Source organism: Passer domesticus, chromosome 2 (assembly GCF_036417665.1).
Source record: "Passer domesticus isolate bPasDom1 chromosome 2, bPasDom1.hap1, whole genome shotgun sequence".
Classification (NCBI taxonomy): Eukaryota; Metazoa; Chordata; class Aves; order Passeriformes; family Passeridae; genus Passer; species Passer domesticus.
Window position 1 is genome coordinate 52,361,147 of NC_087475.1, and position 20,138 is coordinate 52,381,284.

The 20,138-nt window shown below is 34.7% G+C and overlaps 1 protein-coding gene across 6 annotated transcripts in view; it reads left to right on the plus strand.

Moving 5' to 3' along the window:
• DACH1 (dachshund family transcription factor 1) overlaps positions 1–20,138 on the plus strand; it is a 354,945-nt gene that overhangs the window by 237,601 nt on the left and 97,206 nt on the right. For 3 of the 6 annotated variants that reach the window (XM_064408603.1, XM_064408601.1, XM_064408604.1), the window contains 2 exons: positions 10,978–11,113; positions 13,358–13,495. In XM_064408603.1, the coding sequence (XP_064264673.1) occupies positions 10,978–11,113; positions 13,358–13,495 (274 nt within the window). The remainder of the gene's footprint in view (positions 1–10,977; positions 11,114–13,357; positions 13,496–20,138) is intronic. The other 3 variants (XM_064408602.1, XM_064408606.1, XM_064408605.1) reach the window with 1 other exon arrangement.

The window sequence follows — 20,138 nt, forward strand, 5'->3', positions numbered from 1 at the left end:
ACAGTCCCAGTAATCTGCAGGCCAGGACTGTAGTATTATAGGGATATCTCAAAAATACCTGATATCTGAACTTGTCTGCCTGTTTTAGGTTTTGGCTGTAGCCTTTAATTAAATTCTTCTGGTTATAGAGGCATTTACCAGAGGCATGGAACTTTTTCTTCCTTTCACTGAAGGTGATCTGTTTTCATTTTAAAGCATTTCATTTAAAAAGACACTTCCCTGTTACCATTAGGTAATTATGGCATGATCTTTATTCAGATATCTACATTTTGCTTCTTATCCTTCTTTAGTTCTAACAAATAAGAAAGTACACAAACTTTTGTTCTTTTATCTAATATATTTTAGAAATAGACACACAAAAGCAAGTTTATGTAGTTTTTCAGGGCTGTGTTGGAAATCAGTCCACTCATGCAATTCCTTTGACAAAAATTAGGTTACCTTAGAACCTCTTGAACCTTCAAATCAGGAGTAACAAAAGTTTTGAAGCTCATGATGGTTTAAGTAAATTGAAGAAGTCTGACTTCATTAAGACATTCAACATACTGGTGCACCTTTCTTTCTTAACCTAACAAGCACAAAACTGCAAAGAACTGTTCAGTTAAAAGTCAACAAATCTAAGTTTTTATTGACCTACAAAAATATGATCTGATGTCTTAATTTAGTCACCTATACCTGCAAATCTAAGGTCTCCTTTGGGGGCCTTCAGTGACATCCCTTTCTCACCTTTTTGACATGAGGAGTTAAGATACTGTTTTGAGAAGAATTGCTTATTTAGGTGGTGTGCCAACAAGACTAGATCCTGCCCTGGTTTCCGTCTTACCCCTGTGTTGGGGACATAAGCACTCTGCTGCTGACTAACTGATTACATGGTGATTTTTGCATCTCTATTTTCCTGTTTTTAGTTGATTGGTATTTAGTAAGATTTACATGATTCTAATGTTCTCTGGAACACATGTGGTGCTTTATTTCATTCTAAATTTATTTTCTTAATTGGAACGGTGGCCACTGGTCCTAGTGGGGTATCTAAAAAATGAAGATTGAGATGGAGCACATGCTAAATGACACCTGTCATATGAATTACTGTGCCAACAAAACTTTGTTTTCACTGTTTTCATGCTATTTTCCCTACTTTGATTTTCTATGAGCTATTTTATTTCGTATGTAAGAGTATAAAATTTCACCTTAATGAGCATTGCTAACCTTCTGTTTCTAGACTTTAACAAGCTGACTTCTAGCTTGTAAAGCTGATTTACACGTTAGTTGTAGCTATTAAAACTGCTTAAGTTGCCATGGCCTACATTTAAATATGTCTGTGGGAGCAGATTGCAGTGTGAGCACTATCTTTGTCTCCAATGACCACAGTCAGGTACATTGGAGTACAACATATCTCATAGGCCATGTAAAAATGGTTTCCTTTTGTGGAAAGCAGGTCCTGCTCTGTTGACAGATCTAACCCCATTATGGGAACATTGCTGGACCCAGGATGTACTTAACTGAGAAGTACTTTTGGCTCATGTGATCTAAACTTGTCTAGTAGGTTTAAAACTATTGGACTCTGAAAGGGACATACTGTCATCATGTGACTCTGTATATTATTATAACTGTGGCCAGTCCCATACCAGAAAATTTTCCTTATCCTGGGGTTTTTTTACCTCTTAGCAAGTCCATTTTTGCAACTCATCTGTTTCCTTTAGCAGAGATAGATCTCTTATAATCTAGGTGAAGACCTTGAAAGTACCTAGCAATTTAGGCTCTCTGAAACATTCTATCAGAACATTGTAACTAGAAAATCATAATTTCTTTCCAAAAGTTTGCTTTTTCAAGCATTTGTTTGTATTAATAATCTACAGTATGTATCAATGTCATTTTTGAAAATTCAGCTCTCATATCCATGCTAATTAAATATTCATTGTAGCTGCCAACTTTTGCATAACTCCTGGCATAACATCCTGTGCAAGTTATTTGACAAACCAGGTTTCATGTTCCCATCTGGTTTGCACATAACCGAAATATAAAAATATGTGGATTTCAATGAAATGTTTTTAAATGACCAAATTAACCTAAGTTCTCTTTAGAAAAGTGTGCACATACGAGGATGAAATACAGATTTCTTAAGAAGTTTGCACTAGTAAATTAAGGATTTTGGGTCCTTTATATAGAGCATGGCATTACCTAAGTGCTGTCGTGACTCCTTCAGTCAAGGCCTGTAAGTTATTGCTCACAATTAATTTCTACTACAGGTGGATCCATAAACACAAGTTTTAATCCATCACTCAGAACTCACTTCTAAATGTAACATCTTGCTGCACATAGTTATTTCAACAGTACTATAAGGGCTAAGGAACTTCCTGTTTCCTACTCATTCCTTCAGCCTCATTTTGGTACAACATATGTCTAGATTTATATCCTCTGTTATTATCTGTTGCAGAGGGATATGGTCATGTGGATAGAGGTAGCACAGCTAAGTAATTATGTTCCTATTTTTTAATACTTAACAGGATTGAAACATAAACCCCACCAACTTAAAAGCATGAGGTCATTATTAGGTGATTTTCTTCCCATGAGGATGGACATAATGTCACTGGCAATTTACCTGTTCTTCTCTAGGCATAGTCAGAAGCTGTGATTTTAGTGTCCACTGAATTATATGTACTGTGTAGTTGAGCAGGAAACTGTAATCACCATACTTCTTGAACCTTGTGCTGGCAGTGTAATGCTTATGAATAACAACTTATACTACAATCAAAATAAATATCTTCAAGAATAAATGTAAGTGAGAAGGTCAAACCTCCTTTTACTTTATTTTTACAGGAACGGATAAATAAGGCAGTTGCTCTCTTACATGAATCTGTTTGTTATTAAAATTATAGTTTCCATTTTTTATTGCTATTAATTTCAGACATCTTGGTTTTGTTTTCTTTATGGTTTGCTTCATTTTTTTAACCCTAATTTTACTAAAGTATTTTCTCCTTAGTATCAATGTTTCCACAAATTGAAAAGTTTTTAAATCATTCATCTCAGAGTTTGTAGTTGTAACCTGAAACAACAGCATAGATTTGAAATTAGAGTACAGCATGTTTGCCAGAGTAAAGTCTTCTTGAAAGTTAGAAGGCCTGTGAGAAATTTCGACACTGAAAAGTAAATCAATAGTAACCATATCTAATTAAGTAACAAAGAACAAAATTAAGTCTTAGAAAATCAAAGTCTTCAGATTATGAACAATCAGGTTCATTGGATAGAAGGATTGCCTTTGTGAACAGTGCCACAGTAGATGACTTGCTGACCTTTCCTTCCAATTCACTGACTTCACAGCCAGCGCTGTTATCTTTAAACTCACAAAGCTTCAAATGCCTTTCTATTACTGGGCAATATTTCATTTCTTCATGATAAGATGTTGGAATAAAGCTGAGATCATGTACTAACTAAACATTTTATCCTGCTGCATTCAGGAGATGAGACAAAGACAAAATTACAAGGGAAGCCTTACAAAGCAACACCTTAGATTTGGCAGTGAACTCTGAGCCCTAAAATCTTCAGAATTATATTTCAGAAGAGTGTTGTGCCCTTTCGAACATGAGACGAACATTAGATGTCTTTTTGTAATGGAATGTTTAGATATATGAGTTGGATGAATAAGGGGAGAGCAACAACAAGCAGGGACAGCAGATTGTGACAACAATGAATTGCAGTGAGTGTGACAGCTGTGACCTGGGGATGCTTTAGACATGAAGTGGCTTTCATCACCTGCCCATGGTTTCAAAGGCTCAGCTTGTTAGCAGTTTCACTACATCAATTTTTTTTTTCACTCAGCAGAAAGATATATGAAAATATAAAGGACATACCTTATATTAATAGCAACTTGAAATTACACTGTAAAAGTTAGAACAGAGCAGCAGCATGCCAGAATCAAAAATTGCAATTTATCCATATGTGACTAATACTTATAGAAAGAATTAAGAATAAAGCAGAAGAAACCAATATGTCCAGATGAAAAAGTGGAGACAGCAGTAGTTTTCCATTGCATAATGGATATATCAGACTAAACTTTGCTAATTCCTTCATATCTATCACAGCACTGGTTGTGTGACACTATTTTATACCTTTTTTTGAATCTATCTATATATAAATAGATATATTCCTGTGATCCAATACCAGAAATTTACTGTAAACTTATTTAATAAAGGTAGCTGCTGACAGGTTTTATTTTTTAGAATAACTCTGTTTATAGGACTATTCTGACATGAAATTTTATTTTGGAATTCATTCACTTTTTCATTTTTCATTGGCAGTATGTGTGTTCACATTGATGTAATTTAATGTTCCTATCTTTTTTTGCCTATGATAGATAGGTCAGTTGGTCAGAGCCTGGTGCTAATAACACCCAGGTCATGGATTCAATCCCCTTAAGGGCCATTCACTCAAGACCTGGACTTGATGGTCCTTCTGGGTCCCTTCCAACTCAGACTCATGTGTTTCTGTGATTTTTTCCCAAAAAGTCCAAATAATAGCCAAAGAGAAGAAATACATCCCTGCTGTACAGGAATGGTGAACAGAGTACATTTTCATGTCTCGTGTCAGACTGGTGGTAAGCAAGTCCAGAGAGCATACCTGAAAGGAAACAGGTTTTAAGAGGAAAAAGGGCAAGTTTACTGAATCTTGAATCCTGTGTTGAAGGCAGAAGTTTTCTATGGACACTTCTGTGTCTTACTGGAAAAGCATTATGCAGGCAGTGGCAGCATTCCTGTGAAGCTGGATATGCTGTACGCCTTTACAGACAGGGAATGAGAACAAAATTGGTTGTGTTCCAAATTGGCAGAAAAATCCTTTTTGTATGCCTAACCTGAAAAACACCTGACTTTTCAGATAACCTACTATTTTTAGAGACATTAGTGCATTGTGCATTCAAAATAGAAATTTTAACATTACTTTAAAGTGCTTTTCTTGATTGTGTAAAAGTGCAAGAGGGAAGCTACTTTAATTTCCTCTTTGTCTGATACGTGATGTAGGATCAAGTTTCCTTCTTTATGTAAGGAGAAATTTGATTTAGACCATTTAAATAATAAAATGTAATTGGTCTACAATAAACATTGAGGAATAAAAATAGGACTATCAGCTCTTAAAACAACTGCTTTTACAAGTTAAGAAACCAAACATGAAAATTGGAATATACCTATAAATTTTTAAGTATAATGTAAATCAAATAACACTTAATTTTATCCTAGCTGCAGAGAATATGATATCTAATTTGTAGGAACTCGGACATAGTAGAGATAATCTCCACATTAGAATAACTTGTATATATGCCCACTTCTTTTTCTTGTTTTAATTTCGAATGAGTAGATCTTAGGTCAAAGTATAGTTGACCTTCTTTATTATGGCTTAACTGTCTTTATATTAGAGGACACTGTGTTCCACCTCATTAATTAGTTCTATCTATATGATTAATATTATTTGTTTTAACTTTTAATACACTTTTTATATAATGACCTTAGAGGATCTTAACTAAATATGGTAGGCTGTAACTTGGAATCATGGGGGTTTTTATAATAATATGGGATCATTATTTCTTTTAACATGTGTGTTTCTGAGGTGCAGTTTGAAGCTAATAACAACAAGCTCATATGAATTAACTTGTAGCATGTGAAATAGGTATCTACACGTGACACATAGAAAGCAGTACAAACTTTGTTTGGAAATGTGTGTGTTCTCATGTGTAACAGGGAGCTATGTGTGTAGTGTGAGATCTACTTGATGCAAAATGACCATGGGGTCAGATACAAGGGACGAGATTCATATTGCTGACTTCTAGGACATAATACATGTGTGATTTGGATTTACTTTGAGGGGTGTATCCTAGTTAGGCTTCTTAAACTTACTTTTCAAGTAAGGCTAGATTTTCAGAAGGGGAGAAAAAAAAAAAAACTTCAAAAAATCAGAAAGTGTGTCCAGCTTACCAATAAGGAGTTACTAATTTGATTGGAACGGAGTTTCTTGCATGTCTATGTATTTGCATATTGCATGGGAATTTTTTACTACCTTTGAAGGATATTTTGTTTGTTAGAAGAAACATTAATTGTGAAGGCAAAACCAAGCTATTTCTTCTCATGATAGGGATTGACTTTGTTTGCTTGCTTGTTTTTAATCTCTGTAATGGCCCTATCCATTGACACCCACTTCCTGACTAGGTCATTGTGTTTTATGTACTGTTCATGATTTCCAAGGATTAGATCTCCTGTTGGGGAAGTACTGTTAAAGGATTACTTGGAAGTCTCCTGTTTGGCTTCCTGTCAGTTAGCTTCTGCTGTAATAACACATGTAGAAAGCAGGACACTAAAAATCAAGCCAATTCAGTCTTCTTGTCAGTTGATCCCTTTCATCATTTTATGCATTCAGTTGTCAGTATTCTTGTGATGGGAACAGCAAAGTAGGTACAATGAAAAATTGCAGAAGTGAAAAGTATAATGGAAATCAAATTAACTTCAGTTGGTCCAAAAGATAAATAAGTTCAGGGTATTCACGGAGAGAGAAAACATCTTATGTAAACATCATGGATTTTCTTCATAAGAAAGACGTCTGAGTTTTAAAATAATAGTGCCATTAATGACAATACGAAACATTGAAACTCCTGAATTTTGATTGGAATTAGAAGTGGATCTGTAAGAACAAGTTGAGAAAGATGTCATGTGCATCAGTGTGAAGTTAGCAAGATCTTTAGCAAGCCAGTGATATTATGCAGATAAGGAAACAGTCAGTTTGATAACACACATATAGAAGTGACTGAGGAAGTTAGGAAATAATTAACTATTAGCCAGTTAATTTTTCAATTCCTGAGTCTAAATGTTCATTTAGAGCATCATAGTGTCTTTGACTAAAGTGGAATGAAAATGTTAAACTGTAAAAATAAAATATTCTGTTTGCAGAAAATACAAAAGATACTTAAGTAACTAATTTGTTACACTTATTCAGCGAAAGCAATGTCAAATTAAATGTGACATTTTACAAGAAAGTTATTCCTGGAATACATCTCACACAAGTTCAAAATAAGTCAGTAAGGAACTGAAGAAAGAAATCTGTGTTTTGATCACTTTTAAAAGTGATTTTTATAATTCTACCACCAAAAAGGCTTGGAAGACAGGTGTCTTCCCACAATGGTTTGAAATAAAATAAACTACTCCCTGTTACAGCCCACCCCAAAAGGTGAGGGTAATGCAGGTTCTTGTTAAGAGAAACAACACTGAATGTCGTATGAAACTACACAAATCCATGTTTGTAAATATACACTTGGAGGGTTTATTTTAGAACAGTTTGGTTGCAATGGGGAGCACATATGTAACCATTTAGGTTATTATTATATGTAGTAATATAGCAATATAAAAGCATAAAAATAACCCTTAAAAAAAAAGATGGTAAGGAATAGAAAGATATCACCACCCATGGACGTCACAACAAATAGGCAAAAAAAGAAATTAATTTATAATTAACTTCATGACCTCTTATATGGAAAAAGATGTGGTATAGGGAAGAAAGTATTTCTGGTCTTCTAAATACCATTACTGATGTATAAAGATTATTTTTTAAAATGTTACTTAAAAATAACTTTCAGAATAAGATTTTGCAGTATTTGCCTATTTGAGAAATTTAGAAAAATGTTAATAAATACATAAAAACTCTCCTGTTTTACTTGAAGAGACCGAGACAGTGTGATTTTGTGAATGATATGCAGTATTCTGGAACTAAACTGGGGTGCTATTAATTCCAGAGATAACCTCAATCTCATGTGTTAAAATCTCTGATACTGAAATCTTTTACTTGTTTTTTACAGCATAAAATAAAATACTCAGTGTCACAGGAACAAGCCTGTTATTTATGAAATGGACTTGATATTGAGGGTGTGTAAATTGTCACTGGAATAAGAGTACAAGAAAGGGTGTTAGAGTTCCTTAGAGCGAAAATTTCTTTGTGGTAGGATCATTTTTGGAGGAGGTAAATGCCAGATTCTTAAATACTTAAGATTCATTATTTGGATCAAGTTGTGAAGAGCACCAAGATACGAAATGCTTCCATTTTGGCCCCTAAGAGTTTGTTGCCCGCTGCTTAGTAAAGCTTCTCATACCTAACTGAGACTCTTCAAATCCTGAAACGTTGGTCAACCATATGCTAAATTCTTCCATTTTACCTAAATTTTCACACTACTTTTTGCCTGTGACTGTCTGTAGAAACAAATAGGGAAGCAAAAAATGGAGGGAAAAAATAGCAAGAGATGGCTATACACCAGGTCAGATTCTCCAGAAATATCTGCCTCTGGGAGCAGGCAAGTTTTAGGAAAAATATTGGGCAGTGGACAATATCCTATGTGATATCTGTTGCCAGGATTGTAAGTCAGTAAGTTTTATTTCTTTGCTGTTTCATGTAGAGTAACTTGTATGAAAGCGGCATGCTGTAGAAGTGACAAAATAGTTCTGATCTGCATTATTTAATGAACACAATTTTGAACATTTCCTTTTTTGAAAAATTTTAAATGGTGTCTAAAGTTAATATTTTGCCACAAACCAAGTTAATCTTTTTCTACACAAAATCTCTGTTAAGGAAGACATATTGATATTCCAGCACCATTAATTTGACTTTTTTAGAACTACAGAGTATTTCAATTTTTTATTAATAGCATTGCCATTTATTATTTCAGTGAATTTCTTAAGCACAAATATTTGCTATAGACTAGATTGCTGATTGTGGAACTATGAAGCAAGGATATAAAACAATAGTTAAGGTACTAAATTGGTTTATTTTGCATTTATGTGTAGTTCAATCCAATGTTTTATTGGAATTAAAGGGTATTTTACAAATTAATTGATAAAGCCAAGATATATAGTTTTCTCATGGATTTTGTCTATGTCATATTATATGAGAATAAAACTCATTATCTGTTTTGTTTGTACAGTAATTATATTTCGTTGTCCTGTGCATTCCTTTTGCTCGCTCCATCTCATAATACGTGCTGTAAAAGCACACATAAATAAATAGGATAAACAAATTAAGCTGTTTAAATAAATTAATTTACTCTGCAGCTCTGTATTCAAATCTTATGTGCTCACTGGATTTCATTTTAATGAAACCCTTCTAAGAACAATACATTGTATGCCAAACAGTGAAATTATATTTTAAATGAATGATTAAATATACCGTGTTCTAATTTATATCAAATCTGTACACTGTGCATGCTTAAATCCTCCTAAATCTAAAGAAATAAATCTTCTACATTCTGAAAACATCTGCATTATAATCCTCCTCTTGAATACCCAGTTCATGGACATATAAACACAATCAAAGTCATAATAAGCCCAGAGCTAGGATGCAGTTAAGCTATCCTCATCAAGGTTTTTGACTTAAAAACCTAAGACTGTTAAAGTGGAATCCACTTAAATGTCTTACAAATTGCTCTAAAAAATCTCCTCCCACTCCATCAGTATGCCCGTTGAATCCCTTTGCAGTCAGAATCTCAAGTTCAGCAGATTTTTTTTATGAAACTTACCTTCAGCAAATCTATTGATTACTGTAGTTGAGGATGTTGCAAAATTTCTTAAGAATGCATTCAGAGAAATAAATATCTAGTGACTGTGCATGATAAAATGACTGCTCAAAAAGAACTTTTCTGTGTAAGGAATGTACTGCTTTTTTCAAGAAAATGCATTTCCAATGCAGTTTTCTTTTGTATTATCAAACATGTACTAATTGTATTATTTCATTACTAAAAGCTTTTAGTGAGTTGAATGTGTGCAGTTGTTTGTTGATTGGTGGTTTGGGCTCGTTGTTTGGTTTTTTTCATTTTAAGTCAGGTTTTCAGTTATCAAAAGGAGAAAAACAAACAAAATAAATAAGTTAGTTTAATGTCTTCAATCCTTCCAATAGATTTCCCCTATAGGATTTAATTATTTTCATCACTATTTTTCCAAAACAGCCAAACTCTCACATACTGTAGTAATGAGTCTAGAGAACTTTCAGCAATAAAAAGAAAGTTCAAGGATATACAGTAAATTTTCTAGAAATAACTATTCTGCACTCATCTCCCTTTGATTATTGTTTGTGTCAAAGTTCTGGGTAAATAGACAGATATATCTGTCTGCTACATACTAACAATTCTCACATAGTGGATATGCAATGCAAACCATCACGGTCCTTACATTCTGGTTTTCAAAACCAAGGAACTTCTTGAAGTGCATCATAGCTCCTCTTGACTACCCTGCCAGGCCTCTCCCTGGATAGAACAATATTAATGGTGGTTTTCCCCCATTCTGAAGTGATATGGCCACATTAATCCAGAACATGTGATTAATTCCAAGTTTGTGTTCCACGGTAAAAGTAGACATTTGGACTTACATCAGTCATGTTACTGGTATAGGTACTAAATGGAGGTTATAGATCCTTTATGATCCATAACAGTTCCATAAGATCTCATTGCTCAAGAAGCCTCTTTGAAATTAAAATGTGAGGTAAAAGTCAATATGAGATAAAACAACAGTACCTGGGGTTTTTTTTATTGGCAGAAATACATAGGCTAGCATCTGTAACCCAAAATGTATGCTTCCAATTCAATTGCATGATAACACAAGTAACAAAAACAAACCAACCAACCAAACAAACAAAATGCAAAAAAACCAAGAAAAACAAAACAACCAAACCAAAAAGCCAAACCAAAACAACAACAGAAAGGTGAACAAACCTCTTATTTTTTGAGTAGTCCAGAAGGCAGTTAAAAGCCTAATAGGATGAGCAGTATTCATGTTGCACGTTGAAATGTAAAGTCTAGTGTCCTAAAGTTGCCAAGTTTCCTTTGAGAATGCTCTGCAAATCCTGGAAACATCAGCAGGGAATGAGGAGGTTGTAATTTAGGAGAGAGATTCAGTTTAGGGAAGTGATGCTTGGAAACAGGGACTTGGTTTAACATTGCCATTTTTTGGAATGACTTTTTGTGTGCTCTAGGAACGTGTTCCAGACAGCCCTTCTCCTGCTCCTTCTCTTGAAGAGGGCCGAAGACCTGGCAGCCATCCATCCTCTCATCGAAGCAGCAGCGTGTCCAGTTCTCCTGCGCGGACCGAGAGCTCTTCAGACAGAATCCGTAGGTCCCATTCTTCTCCTTCTCACCACTTTAAAACTGATGAGGTGGAGCTTGTTTTTCTGCTCAAAATGCCCTCACTGTAAATAGATCTCATATGTCTCTTGTTCAGAAGTTCAGCTGCAATAACTATCTCCCAACATTATCTTCCCCAGTTTACAGTATCATAATATCTGATGCTACATTAACAGGTACTGATATAAACTGCCATCATGTCATATTAAACATAAACATATGAGCAATGAAATACAGAATTGCAGGCAGGGAGCAATTTGCTAGATTAGTTTCAGAACTATACATATAGTGTAAACATTTTTAAAAGAAATTGAATTTTATTTAATCTGGTTACTCGGTTTTGATTTCTATATTGAATCTGACTTCATAAACAATATTTTACGTGGTAGAATTGCTTGGTAAAGAGAAGAATTGGGTTAAAAAAATTAAAAATGTGCATACTTTATAAATTTTTAAATGCAATTTTTTTTTAATGGTGAGAAATGTGATAGAATAAATATTATCACCTTATAGCTCACAGGGGACAGATTGAAATTAAACTGTGGTGTCCCAGAGTGATGCCATTCTTACCAAAGTTCCATATACAGGATGTAAATTGCATGGCAAAGATTCTGAATTCTGTGATATTCCAGTGCAGCAATGAAAATTAAGGTTTTAAATGCATAATATTTTATGGCTATATACTTACATTCATATTACACTTGTCCATTCCCTTTAATACTGCTCTGTTGCGGGTTTTTTGTGTGTTTAAATTGTCTTTTCACAATAGAATTTGTTAGTAGGTGAAATTGGAGGGTTTGGCACACACATAGAAGGCCATGAAATAGCTGTATGAAATAGGTGGCCATATTGATTAGATGCAACACGTGTCCTTCAGGCTGCTTCTTTTCAGGCTCTCTGTAGAATCAGGAAGATGACTCTTCATTGACCTTCAGATGAGAGAGCTTTCATTAGTGTGTGATGAAAAATGACTTACCAAAGAAAAGAAATGAGGCCTGACTATGACAAGCTGAAAATTCTGTTTTCTTATCACTTGGACAATTCAGAGAGCAGATTAAATTGGCATCCCATATACTCTGACCTGTCTATTTCCCCAGGCTTGACACACAAGCCTTTCATTATATTTTCTTTCCATTGTCCAGTTGAGGAGAGGGAGTGATGGAGTGGCTTTGGTGGGCACATGGTGTCCAGCCAGGATCAACCCACTGCAGACTTCATAAGTGAAGATCTGGAAAAAACCCTCACAAATGTGGAATTAAATTTTTTTCTTAATTGATTGAATAATATATTTGTTTATAACTGAGGAAGCCCTTGTCCACTGTTCTCTTTAAAAAAAAAACAAAACAACAAAGCATCAGAAACCCCAAAAATCTAAATTGAGAGATATTTATTGTTTTTGCTAAGGAATTGCTCTTTTTTTTAACAAAAAAGGAAATTGTACTGTTCTGCTTACTCTGTAGTTTACAGAGAGGAGTTGGACATTTGCACATTTTTTTCTTCCATGTGTACATAACAGAGTTCCTTGAGTAGTGGATCACTTCAATAACTTATTTATTTGTAAGATAAGTCTTTTCTGTCCTATCTGATTTGTTAACATCACACCTGATTCTTAAGTACATCTTTTGTGGTGCCAGCCAGAATAAGATGACTACTACAGGAATATGGGTTCCATATTAAAAAAAAAATTACTAAAAATGGCATAAACCTCTTGAAAAGATTTTTTTTCAGAATAAAAGCATAGAAATATGAGTTTCTGAGGTGTACTTGAGACTCATGAGGTCTCTGAAAGCTGTTGGACAGGGCTTTTCTACCTGTCTGATGAGCAAATAAGCAATTTTCCTGTTGCACAGAATGTATGGAAAAACAGTGTTTATCACCTGAAAGGCCACAATGCTTCATTTAAGGAAGTTATTAGGGACTGCATATTGGGAATGTTGGTGCTCAAGCATTTTTGTACAATGAACTAAAAATTTAACAATTCTTGTTAAATCAGCAAGAACATATTTGCAAATCTCCAACTTTATCCAAAGTTACTGAACTTTCTTTTTAAAATTGATTGCTTTAAACTAGAAATAACAGGAAGAAACTTTATGTGGATCCTGATAGCACTAATTAGGTAACTTTGTGATTGTTAGAATTCTTCTATAATTAAGAGGAAGACTATGTAGAATAAGTAAAAAAGAGGGTTGTTAGTATGACAGCTGATTTCTTTCTTCCCGTGCTTTTGTCTAGCAGCTGTCCATCAGAACGGGCTCTCTATGAACCAAATGCTGATGGGTTTGTCACCTAATGTCCTGCCTGGACCTAAGGAGGGTGATCTGGCTGGTCATGATGTGGGACATGAGACAAAAAGAATACACATTGAGAAAGGTAACATGAATTTTATAATTCTGCTGCTTCAGTGTAAAACAAGTGTTGTCTTGGTAGCTAAATATTAATATAAATGTGATTTTTAATTTCTTAATTGAGATTTTTCTTTCATTGATTTTTTTTTCAGTTTCACAAATCAAATTGTAGCAGGAAGATAACTGTCATTATTGTTCTATTTTGTCATTTCCAAGATTAACTTTTATATATCTATATATATGAGGGAGAAATGTCATAAATATTGCAAAGCAGCATGAGTGAAAAACTGTTTTGCATTATTGTTGTCACTCTGACCCTTCTGCAGCACTATTTAGGTATTAAGTTTCTGTCTCCGTCCAGTTGACTTTAATGACCTACTTCCCAGAGGGACTGAGCACCATGAAAATTAGTCCATGTGTGCAAAAACGAAAAAGGCTAATACCAAGCCATTAAATTAGGGAATTGCATAAAATTAGGCTGGTATACACTATATAATGGGATTTAAATTTAATTGAGTATATGACCAAAGTGTTTGATCTAGGTGAATAGTCCACATGCACTTATGCTGATTATGACACCATTTCATCTCTGCTGGTATTCAAAGTCAAGTTCCTGTTCAGGGCTCTTACAGGGGATTTTGGTGGAGTGGTGGTGGAATTTCGAAAGATGCATTTTATGTTTTATTTGCTTATTATATATGAATTTTAGTCTTATAGACTGGAAACATTTTTTTAAAGAGCGGCTTAAAAAGAAATGCATGCTTTGAAAAAAAATTTTCTTGAAGCTTATCAGAAAAGTCAGTTCTTTAAGCACAACAAGAGAAAAAGGTACAATAACCACTCATTGAAACAGAGCTGGAGAAACTGGTGTATCTCTGAAGATTTCAGAATAAGACATTTTGTGGCATATTTTAATAGCTATAAGGTGATCCCTCCTCTCTCTTGTGTTTGAACACTGAGATAGGAAAAGGAATTAAAACCTGGACAATTCTATTCTGGACAGGTGGTGTTTTTAATAAGATTACCAGAAAAATTAATGGAAACAACATTTCTTTTATATAAACCATTTAGTTTGGTTCATTGCACACACAACCTGTTTTTGCTTACACTATGCCCTCACTCAGCCTCTGCAAATTGTATCCCTGCTGTGAAGTATGATGTGATCAAATAGGTTTGTTTTGAATTTCCATAAATGATTTTATTTCAGCCTTTGAAGTTACTTGTTTAACTGTAATCCGACTGGTAAGTTCTGCAAAGAGAAGTACATATTAAGAATGGCAGTACTTTTGCATGTCATTCAATTTTTAAAAGGGTTTTTGTTTTTTATTATGCTATCCCAAATGTATTTTCCCAGTCTTTGCAAGATCTGTTCTCAGTAAAACTGCTGAGAATTCTCTTTTTTCCTCAGTCCTGTTTAGGTCAAACCTCCTTTTTTTTTTTTTTTTCTTTTTTTTTTTTTTCTTTTCCCCCCATTCTATTCCAGCTACTGAAGTAATGGTAAATATTCATGGGCTATCTAGATTGATAGGGGTTACTAAATTAAAAATTGTTTTCTGTCATGACTACATTTATCATGTCTCTCATATCAAACTTGTAACTTTAGTACTAATCTAGTCTGTATTAAAACAAGTGATTTGATTTACAGATATTTGTGGAGATAGTAATTATCTAGTTTTTATCACTGTGAGCTTGCAGTCAGGTTTTGAAACTGTTTTACCCTTGGAAATGAGTCAGACTGTGACCATATTTAAAAATGCTAACACACATGCAGGTGGTGGCACTTTTATTGTTAAAACATCATTAGCTTCATCAGCTGAGGAGGAGAGAGGAGAGGAGAGGAGAGGAGAGGAGAGGAGAGGAGAGGAGAGGAGAGGAGAGGAGAGGAGAGGAGAGGAGAGGAGAGGAGAGGAGAGGAGAGGAGAGGAGAGGAGAGGAGAGGAGAGGAGAGGAGAGGAGAGGAGAGGAGAGGAGAGGAGAGGAGAGGAGAGGAGAGGAGAGGAGAGGAGAGGAAGGAAGGAAGGAAGGAAGGAAGGAAGGAAGGAAGGAAGGAAGGAAGGAAGGAAGGAAGGAAGGAAGGAAGGAAGGAAGGAAGGAAGGAAGGAAGGAAGGAAGGAAATTAAATGAGTCAAAAGTTCTAAATAAGTATGAAGCATTTAAAAATGAATGTGTTTTCTTCTAAGACTTCTGTTGGCAGAGATATACGAAGTGCAACTGTCTTTTAATAAAACCTGGGAGAACCTAGAAAATTCTTACTAGTAAAGAAGGCCCTTTCTTTTATCTTTTTGTCTCCTCTTCCACTAAAAAAAATAAAAATATGAAAAATCTCTGAAGTTATCTGAGGTCAGGGAGAATTTATTTACAGTCAAAAGATAATTCAAAGGGGGAACAAAGTAGTAACAGAGGTAACTGATCAACATACCAAATTTTGACTGTCAGACAGGTGAATCATTTGTTTGACCTGATCCATGAGCTGGATATGGGAGAAAAATGCCATTTACCTGTTAGAAACATAGCACAAAGGAGCTAATTTACCCAGTTCACACAACATGGTGTAATACATTTAGAAACAGTACAATGGCATTGGCAAACTGAATAAGTCTTTCTAAGATCACATGTATTCCTGTTCAAAATCTAGCAAGAATTACTATTAATGACAAAAATTAGTTTATTTTATTAGTGGTTCAAGCTACCAGTAAAGCTCTTGTGTAGTTTTTTTTTTTGGGGGGGGGGTTGTTTGTTGTTTTTTTGTTTTTTTTTTCATTTTTCTTTTTGTTTTCGTTTTTTGTTTGTTTTGGGTTTGTTTTGGGTTTTCATTTGTTTGTTTGTGTTTTGGGATTTTTATCATTATTTGTTTTTAGACTGTATTAAAAATATATTTTCAGGTTCTGATATGGGGAGTTCTGAGTGACGTTACCTTCCATTGAGTCAGGTTATTATTATGACACCAACAATCAAATGATTGTCTATGGATCTGTCTGTTAAAACTAGAAAGTTCACGTCAGGCTCTGGATCATTGTTTGTTGCAGGAAAACTGGAAGAGTTTCTGTTGTCAATGGCCATATATAAAACATAGGTGCTGGAGACATTTTCCAGCTGCTTAATCCAGGTGTGCAGCTTGGCTGCATACTAGCTTCATGCTGGGTCAAGACCCAGTGTACACATGTGAAATTCCACTCATTCCCTGAGTTCCATAAGAGGAATACTTAGGTTTGCTAGGGCTGTGTTGTGATCCAGTGAGGTTCCTAGTCTGGACAAAGAAGGACAGCAGAGCACTTCTGCCTCACAGTCCATACATCACTCAATATGTTATCATCTCTACCACAAGAGATCAATTACCCTAGATTTCCAAAGTTTCTTTGCTTATCAGAAGACAGCAGCATTTCCAGAACTGCAAATGGTCCTGGGAAGTATGAGGTAAGTTGATGTACACAATGTTAGTTCAAGTGCTTGACACCAAAATCAAGCATCTAATTTTGTAATCTATAATTATGGACTCTTTGATGATGTTAATTTGTTTTTTATTGAGTCAGATTTAACGAGAAGGGCTTATGTGAAGTATGGGATTCATATTAGAAAAGATCCATGCAGTTTTCTATGTTAAGAGAAGACTTTAAGTCTTTCCAAGTTTCTGTGACACAAAGACTCTAGTCCCTCAGTTCTGGTGAGGTACATATCATCACTTATCCTTTTCAGCTTACATAGACATCCTGCAGACCTCCCAGTCTGAAGCTTTGAGAAGCAGATTTTCAGTGGTTTTTATGGAGCTGAATACCCGTTCAGCTCTTCAGTAATGTTATCTGTTAAGGACAGGAAAGAGGAACTAGTGGAGAACAAAAAAGACTAGACTGCTGAATCCTGATCCTCTTTTTGCTCATTGATCTGAAGTGTTTCAAAAAAAGAGAGTTCAAAATAACCAATGGCTTAGAAGTCAAACACACTGTACTTGGAGATGTGGAGCACATTTCCTGAGCAGTATCTTTAATCACTGTGCTTTTTGTAAAAGAGGGAAGTATATTTTAACATCATCCTTTTACCCTCATGACCTGGACTCAGGTTGTATTGGGTCTGCAAGGTGTAATTTATAGCTCAGTCCTGCTGACAGTGTTTGTCTACTTACTAGCTCCAGGTAGCTGCATTCAATTTTTTTGGGTCATGTTGGAGGCAGTGGCTGCTTGTAGTACCCCTAATTGATACCTGCCTAGCAATACCTACTCTGTACTCTGTAAAGGAGTGTAAAACTCAGCTCACTTCAGCCCAAGATTCCTTTATGGGGGACAGCCACTGAAAAGTTAGTTGCTTTAGCACCAAATTTTGATGCTTAAGTGTTTTATTGGATCTGGCCTTAGGGCATCAGATTAGAATTTTCTGTCTCCATCAATTTGGTTTTTTTTTAGATAGACACCAACAGCAAATAAAGCCTGAATGTCATGCTTACATTTTCAATTGAATATGTTATTTGAGATGTTATGGGAAGGACACTCTCTTGCTGAAAATATGCATGCTGTTTTCTATGGCAAAACAGAAAATACTCATCATGATCACAAAACAAGTTAAAGTATTTCTTTCAGAAGAGCTTTAAACTATGAAATTAATGGAAATTCCACAAGTAATTTTCAGGTAATCAACAATAACTGCTTCTTGACAGCAGCAATTAAGGTATAATTTTATCAAATTCACATATGAAAAAGTCCCTTGGTTTGTCTTTCTTTTTATTTTATGTACCCCTGTAGAGACAACATCAGTCTTAGACCTTTGGCTAATATTTTATAGAAGAGAATAATAAAATTTCAAAGAATCCTCAGTTAAAAATGGAAAATGATTTAAATATTCCAGAGTTAGGATTGGATTTTCCTGTTAGCATTCATTCATCAAAAAGAGGACTAATGACAAGTATGACATTCTATATAGTTAGATATTCATTTGTATTATCAGCAGTAAATCTTCTTACAAGGCACACACAATGTAAATATAACATGCTTATTCACCTTAACAAATACAGAAATACACATGAATATGTTTCTATAAATACGAAAGATTCAAAAGAAGTTTTAGCATCAACACCATTCTCTTCGGCCTCAGCTGTTCTCTAACAAAGTCATCAAGGAAGTGATCCAGACCTTTGCTTAAATTCTGTTTCTGGTCTGCTTAAATTCTGGTCTGTTACAATTTTAGTTAGATTTCTGGGAAAGCCCTTTTTTAAGGAGAGTACTTACCAGTTGATGTACAGAGTAATTTTCATTGGCAGTTCTGCTTCCCAGCTGCTTGTGTAAACATATTTTTTAATGTTCATTTTTGTATGGGTGCATAATCACAGGGGGATACTCACCAATATATGTGTTTGACTGAATAGTGCATTTTAATGTAACAAGAAGAATATTATTATACTTTGATGGGTTTCTGCATGCCAATACATTTGCAGTTAACACATTTTAAGTCTACATTCTGAATTCACATCTTAAATCTTACCTATTAAATCTTAATAGATTAGTTTTTAAATCCTTAAGATACTGAGTTCACGCTTTCTACATCTCGTGGGACTTTTCAAACCCTTAAAAGATAATAGTCAAATTTTTGACCTATGACAGATAATATAATAAAAATCTGCTAAATTAAATGTTTGTTAAAGCCAGTATCACCAAGATAACCTTTCTACACTTTGGTGTATCTTTTCACTCAGTCTGAGAGGCTCAGGGATTTTAAAAGTACAGTAAAAGTTATTACAGTTTATGGATTATAAAGGTGAAAAATAAAATCAGAAGTTTTTTCTTAATGGATTGTTTTTTGCTAAGTAGCTGGAATGCATCTGTTTTTGTCGCATAGAAAACATAGAAGCCTTTCATATTATTGAGCAGTGTATGAATAGTATGTGTAGGCAGGAAGGAGTGCAAAGGTAGTACAACCTTCTGAAAGCTTTTTTTTCAGTGCAAATAATCAGATAAAATTATTTCTATAGACCCTCATCAAGTCATCCTCCAATGACATTCCTCTGCACACTTGTTTGCTACTAGGGGCCTTTATTCTGCTGGGGTAGTGGTAGTTTTGACACATTTTATGAGAGATATGCTGTGCAGTTTTCACTTGATGGATATGTGCACATCACTTCTGAAACATGCCCAGCTAACTTGGCTCAATACAGCCCAATTGCACATATGCAGACTGACTATTGTACATTTACAGTGACTCACATGAATCTTGGACATGTCTGATTTTCTGAATAGGCTCATATGAGTTACATGTGCTCAAAATCTGATGTATTTTCAATCTATTGAAACAGCTCTATATGTACATTTCTTATGTGTCTTGTGCCCCAAACAGTTCTGAAAGGTTTTTTTTCTTTTGTTTCTTTTTCCTCCCCAACTTTCTTTTCAATGGTCATTATGTATCCTTCATGCATAGACCTTAGAATGGTCTTTAGTTTTTTATGGTCTTTATTGTATATATAGTGGAGAGGAACTATACACCCTTTGAAATAATTTGTATGCTCATTTTCATTTTTTAAATGAATTCTCAAATGAACGATACAATGGTTATTTATAAAATGCTACAAAGAGCCTTTTTATCATGCTACCACATTGAAGTTTTCAAATCATCAGTTCCCTTAGTGTTTACTTCTAGGAGAAATATATTACAGGGAATGAAGTTAAAGAAGCTGTGGCATTCCACTGTGA